Source organism: Triticum dicoccoides, chromosome 5A, assembly GCF_002162155.2.
Source record: "Triticum dicoccoides isolate Atlit2015 ecotype Zavitan chromosome 5A, WEW_v2.0, whole genome shotgun sequence".
In the NCBI taxonomy this organism is placed as follows: domain Eukaryota; kingdom Viridiplantae; phylum Streptophyta; class Magnoliopsida; order Poales; family Poaceae; genus Triticum; species Triticum dicoccoides.
In genome coordinates this window covers 399190633-399197407 of record NC_041388.1, presented here as the reverse complement: position 1 = coordinate 399197407, position 6775 = coordinate 399190633, and the positions used below count along the sequence as shown (strand labels likewise).

Here is a 6775-nt window from a genome sequence, read left to right as displayed (position 1 = left end):
AGTTGGAGTGGCTTGCTCGAGAAGATGTGATGACGATGACACTTTTGTGGGTGACCCCAAAACTAGTCTTGTCGATGGTGTGCGTGGAGTTTGTGCTGAAAGGCATACCGACCGTCTCTATACTCTATAATAGCGATGATTTGGGTTCACATCAAACTACACTTCCGCAACGCAGCCAAAAGTTGAGGAAATCGGGAGGATGGATGCTACCTCCTAATGGACATGTGAAGCTCAATGTGAACGCTTCCTTTGATCAGGACCTTCTTAAGGGGTTAGCTGATGCAATTATTCGAGATAATAGGGGCAAATTTATAAAAAATGCAAGGAACTGACAAATTGATATATGTTACAATGTGCTATCCGCTAAAGCTACTGCATTGCAATATGGTCTTTGCCAAGCACAAACAATCGGTTGCAAATAAGGTTATTGTCAATTCAGACAATCTTGAGGTTATCAATACGATGAATGAAGGAGGGCAATTTGTAGGTTCAGCGGCTGCAATCTTTGATGACTGCTACCATATTGCTTGCAGCTTCCCTTTATACCTCGTTTGTGTACTGTCCCAGGGAGGCTAATTTTGTTGCTCATGAATTAGCAAATTTGGCTAAGGGCTCGTAATAGTTTCTTTGTTGAGCCTCCTAACGAACTCATCCCTCTCTTATTAAGTGATGTAAAGATGGTTGAATCGTAAATAAAGAGAGGGATATGCTTTTAAATCTTTTTTTTTAGCCCTTGAAACTTTTTTTGGGATTTTTTTACCCTAAAAAAATAGCATGACGTGTGTGCGTGGCGTGGTTCGATCGCGCATGCATGGTGATCATTCATGTGGTAGGCCTGCTACGACATCTCATCAACACCCACACCACACTATATTAATTCTACGCCTCGATGACATCATTTATACGTAGCGGTTGCCCGGTCCGATGCTTATACATCGTCCGATGTACATACAGGTCGCAGTAACACCGGACCGGACCATGCTAAAGATACGTGAGGTCCGCTAGTTACCCGCGTCCTACTTTGAAGGCCTCCCTCTCGCGCGGGCTCAGCTGTCGCTGCTTTCTCCAATTCTCTCTTGATCATATTCCAATGGATGGGTTCAAGCTCGCGGTCGATTGTCTGCCATTGACCGATCAATGGAGACGGCTCGCCGGAGACATGCTGGAGCCGCCGGCCTTGCCTTCGCTTCGGCCATCCTTGTGATCTTCGCCTTCTCATGTGTGGAATCTAAACCGGCGCGGGCGCGAACGCCAGGGGATGCGTCTGGACCGGCGTCGGCACCTGCCCATGCGCCTGCGTCTGGGCCTGCTCAGGCGGTAGCTTCTCGTAAGTGAATGCACCGGTAAAGTTTAAAATTGACCAATCAACGGAGACGGCTCGCCGGAGACACGTTCCAGCCGCCGTCCTGCTTTCACTTGGGCCATCCTTGTGATCTTTGCTTTGCGCCAGCGCCTGGACCGGCCCACGGTAGCTTCTATTAAGTGCATGCCAACATGCTTATGGATGTGTGTTGTGTTGATTGTATGCATAACTATGCAGAGGCCGCATGTGCGACCATTGTGTTTGTATCCCTTTGGTGTTTGATTTTGAGTAAATAAAATCCATCTAAGTGCATGCATTGCAAACTACTCCCTTCGTTTCTAAATATAAAATGTTTTAGCAGTTCATGAGCGGAGGTCGTGGTAGTGTAACCTGTGCACACGGGTTACTGTCTCGGTTACTGTTTCCAATATGAAATTCTACATGTTCTTCGGGTTTCTTAATTGTTCGTTCAAAAAACATGTTAGATCTGAAAAAAAATTCAAAGCCTATTTTAAATTAGCATGTTATCGTTTGTTTTTTACTCACCTGCAATTTGCGTGTGACTTCTTCTCTGGATAAAGTGGTTCGAAATCAGTAACGCCCATGTTTAATTTGGCTGGCACAGACGCTCTGTTCAACTACGAGGAGAAAGACCCAACTGGGCCTGACCAATGGGCCAAGCTGAATAAGGCCTGGGCTGCCTGTGGCGACGGCAAGAAGCAGTCCCCGATCGACATCTGCAAAGTGAAGATCGACAAGGACATGGGCCCTCTGGAGCAGACCTACAACTCAAGCGCATGCACACTGAAAAACCGCGGGCACGACTTCATCGTAATTCCTTCTCCAAGAACCATACATTTCTTACCAATATACTACATATACTTGTTGTCGGAGATAAATCTTTACTTCTTAACGTGTGTAATGAAAAAATGAATGTGTGGTCGTTGTCTTGTAGCTGCAATGGAAAGGTGGGAATGGCAAGCTGACGATCAAGAAGAAGGATTACGTGCTCCAGCAGGTGCACTGGCACGTACCCTCGGAGCACACCGTCAATGGCACCAGGTGAGCATCCATGCCACAGCGAGCACACCATCGATCGTTCGTCATAGAGCATCTACAGACGGGCTTCACATTTCCCTTCTAAATGTTGGAAACGTCCGTCCGGTCAAATGCCCCATAAAAAAAAGAGTAAATTCCGGCTTTTACCCCCTATTTTGACATTTTTAACACTAATTACTCCATTTAGCGAGTTTTCATCCGTTTTACCCCATTTAGCAAAATTGTTGCCATAATTTACCCCGTTTAAAATTTTGTGAGCGTTCTGATTTGTGTGTCACAATTGTCTGGTCCAGCTGGCATGCCACATCAGTAGTTTTTCCTGGCTATTTTTCTCACCGCTGAACCGGGTCACGCAGCTTCTCCTGACCGGCCCGGCCCGATGAAGGCCGCTCATGTCGTGTCCAACACACAGCGCTCGAGTCAGCCACTCGCCTCCAGTCGCTTCTCGCTTGTGTTGCTCACCCCCAATTGATGCATCGCCCGTCCAAGCTTCCGCTGCACGCTCCCGCCAGGCTCGCTCGAAAATACATGATTTCATATTATATCAGTATATTTACACCACTTTAATCTGATCCACAAAGTCATGCATATATTTACATCACTTTAATCTGATCCACAAAATCATCCATACTTAAGGTTATATATGGTAATACTGAAGAAAAACATACATGATTTCAGATTATATCATTAACAATTTCTCCTGTAATTTATTCAATGGTAACATGTCATGCTAATCAAGTTCAGTCATCTCATCAGAATACTTCTTCAAACCTAACTACCAAGGGTGAGAAACTGGGAATGCGGTCATGCATATGGGAGTGGAGAAGACATGTCATATACCGGCTGCCACCCATTGCCTGCCGTTCGTCGGCTACGTCATCCTGCCCCATCCTAGCAAAGGAGGCAGTGGTTTGGGGCAGGATTGTGTGTGTGATTGGAAGGAATTAATACGAGTGATGTGTGCAGTGAATAACGGAGGCCAACATGGTGCGGCCCAACTCGAGCGTTGTGCATTGGACATGAGCGACCTGATCTGGTGAGCTCATATCAGGCCGGACCGGTCGGGAGAAGCTACAAGGACACGTTCAGCAAGGAGAAAACCGTCAATCTGACGTGCTAGCTGGACCAGATAATTGGGATCCGCTGATGATAACACACACAAAAAAATTAAACAGGATAAATTGTGGCAACAATTTCGCTAAATAGGATAAAACGGATGAATTCACGTTAGATGGGGTAAATGCTGTCAAAATTTTCAAAATAGGGGGTAAAAACCAGAATTCACTCTAAAAAAAATGATTCAACCGGACTCCTCACTTCCTCGCTAAACGTTCGAACTGACCGGCGTATCTCAAACTCGTCTGAAATATGGAGCAATATGAGGCTACCCACGTCAGCTGCGGGCCCACCTGCAGGCGCCTCGCTGCGGGGAGGTAGGCCACCGGGACTCGTCCGCATCAGGGAGGAAGGCCACCGGAGCTCGCCCGCGCCCCGTCGTAGCTTGCATCGCGCTAGAGACGGAGCTCGCGCACACCGGGGATGGAGCTCTCGCGTGCCCAGGCCGGAGCTCGCGCGCGCCGCGGCCGAGGGAGCTCTGGCACGCCAAGGCGGAGCTCGCACTCGCCGAGGACGGAGCTCTTGCGTACCGCGGCCAAGCCGAAGCTCTCACGCGCCCAGGCCGGAGTTCGTGCGCGCCCGGGAATGAGCTCGCGCGTGCCCAGGTCGGAGCACGGCATGTCCGTTGTGCTAGCAACACCGCGGTCGCGTGCTCACCCAGCTATGCGTTCTGGCGTGCTTGAGCTGGCCGCCGTGCTCCCATAGCCGTGCTAGCGTGCTAGCTGTAGCTGCTAGCCACCGCAGCCGCTGGCCTCCTACGTGCTCTATGAGCTCCGCACGCAGTGTGCTCGGCGGAATCAAAACGGACACGTCCGGTCACTGTCCGGGCGTGTCCGTGGGCATTTGAGGGGTCAAATTAGTAATGTCCGGCTGTAGATGCTCTTACTGGCTAGCGGTGTCAGGATAGGTTCGACATGGAGTTGCACATGGTCCACGAGGACTCCAGCAAGGCGCGCGCCGTCATCTCCGTGCTCTACTCCACCAAAGAGGCCGGCGACCCCGACAAGACGCTGACTGATGTACGTACGTGCCTCCTCATGCAAAAATTCACGGTGTGAGCTTTAGTTTGCTGACATAATATATGCGTATATGTTCATGCAGCTGGCGCCATATTTCAAGAGGCTCGCCGGCAAGGACAACGAGGACGAGGACGTGAAGGAGCCCGTTGATCCGTCCGTCTGGATCGACAAGGCCTCGGGCTACTACAGATACGACGGCTCCCTCACCACGCCGCCTTGCACCGAAGGGGTTCTTTGGAACATCCTCAGCAAGGTATGCACACTACTCTGTGCGTTTTGTTTATTTATTTATTTGTTGAAGAAAAGAAGGGTTTTTCCCTTCCAATTTTCACGAAGGGAAGCCAATAATACGAGCTACAAGCACCAGTTTAGCTATCACTACTTTTTTTTATAAAGTAGGTTAAAAACCCCGACCTCTGCAGCCATTTTTATTTATTATTCAACAAATGTCTAATAAAAGCATACAGGAAGCCATCCGAAGCCACCACTCACACCTACAAAACTCGATAATGTTGAGTGCTCTTACTCCCCATATCTAAAATCGGTGTCGTCGTCGATCCATTCACATAACGTATCGGAACTAAAACTGATGCAACAGACCTAAAGCGTACACCATATGCACACGTTTTAGAAGCCGCCATCATCATCGAACCACTGATCCATCTTCAGCAGAGAGATCTGCATCGTCATTGCCAGTCCGTCCATTCGTCGACGCCACCACGGCGCCCAACGGCGCCACCGCACTGCGCTCGTTGAGCTATCACTACTACATGACCCAAAGTAAAGCAAAACAAGCACCAACAGGCGCACTCTCAGACATAGCCAAGAATGTCACCAGCAAACCCAACATCATACTCCCAAGCATCTCACCCCCCACACTCTCAGGCAGCACATGCACAAAGGACCTGACCAGCAGAGGAGAGCAACCATACCACAAGTTTTTAAAAGCTGTGTGTTTTGTTTACCGACTGTTGATTTATCTGCCAGGTAAAACACGTATCAAAGGAGCATATCAAGATGATGGAGTCGGTGAGCGAGGTACGTTAATTTGATTGCGAAGCTAGCGAGCATGCGCGAGTGAACAGGAACCATGGTTCATCTGACTTCACTCTTGGAATGATCATTTGCATTGGTGAATCCATGATCATTTCCCTTTTTGACGCAGGAACCTGAGCCAAATGACCGGCCGGCTCAGAAAATGAATGGTCGAGTTGTTGGCTACTTTGAAGGCGAAGAAGCAAAAGATTGACCAGCAAAGGGTGCCAAGAAAGAGAAGAAAGCTTAAGTAGGGGTAATGCTCTCCGGGGCCGTGGAGCTGTGGCTCCGTTTGCCCTCCGATTCAGCTCCGAGGTTTGAGCCGAGCTTAACTATAAGCACATACACCCTCTATAACTAAATATAAGGCGCGTTTGCAGTTCAAAAACGTCTTATATTTAGTTACGGAGGTAGTGCGAAATACTCACAAAAGGAACAATTTCAAAATATTTTCCTTTTACGGTAGAAATTCGGGATAACTGGTGCAAAGTAATACACCTACAAGCCGATGGGTCAGTTCTTTCATCTGCTGATATATATTTTTTTGCAGTAAAATTTGCATCATAGTTAAAGCTGCAGCTGTGGACGGCGAAACAGCGGACCCAATGGTGGATATCATGGATTTTCTTCATCTCTTTGCTGCTATGGTGCAAAGGAGATAGGGGAATTGAGATGCAAAATTTTGTTAACATGGGCCATATTGCTACGGAGAGAAAAACTTTCAATATTGCACCTTGTATTATTTGTGTGCAGGTGTAAACCAATTATTGCTAGTACAAATTTTTCATGAAAATGTATCATCATTTATGTGAGCATTTCTCTGTTGGACTGAATGAAGGGCTCACCTGGTCGGGAGGGGACGTTTTTGATGAACATTTTATATGTTGGACTGAGTGAAGGGCTCATCAGGTCTGTAGGGGATGTTTTTATGAAGATTTTATATGTTGAACAGAGATATCCAAAATATAGTTGGTTTCTAAGGAATTCAACATTTAATATGTGACCCCCACAAAAAAAAAGGTTGAACGTGTGACTGGTTTAATCCAGTTACGAAATTAAAAATAAAAATTAAATTAACAACTTTTTGGCGGCCCTCCAGTAGTTACCGCCAACCCCACTAAACAAGCAGTTGGCACAAAAAACAAACGCAAAAAAGGATCATAACAAAGCCATTTTGTTTCCTAAACTGGAGTATAACTGGAACCCAAAGATTTAACATCCGACATTTGACTAGTTTAATTTA

General features: G+C 47.3%; 1 protein-coding gene across 1 annotated transcript; it reads left to right on the top strand.

The window, feature by feature from the left end:
- The first annotated feature begins 1091 nt into the window (after positions 1-1091).
- Positions 1092-6380, top strand: LOC119297426 (alpha carbonic anhydrase 7-like). Its single transcript, XM_037575221.1, has 8 exons — positions 1092-1327; positions 1929-2134; positions 2259-2365; positions 4386-4497; positions 4580-4750; positions 5485-5535; positions 5663-5847; positions 6083-6380. Exons 1-7 carry the CDS (start codon positions 1138-1140, stop codon positions 5744-5746), a joined length of 921 nt encoding a protein of 306 aa, XP_037431118.1. The 5' UTR covers positions 1092-1137; the 3' UTR covers positions 5747-5847; positions 6083-6380.
- The last annotated feature ends 395 nt before the right edge of the window (positions 6381-6775 follow it).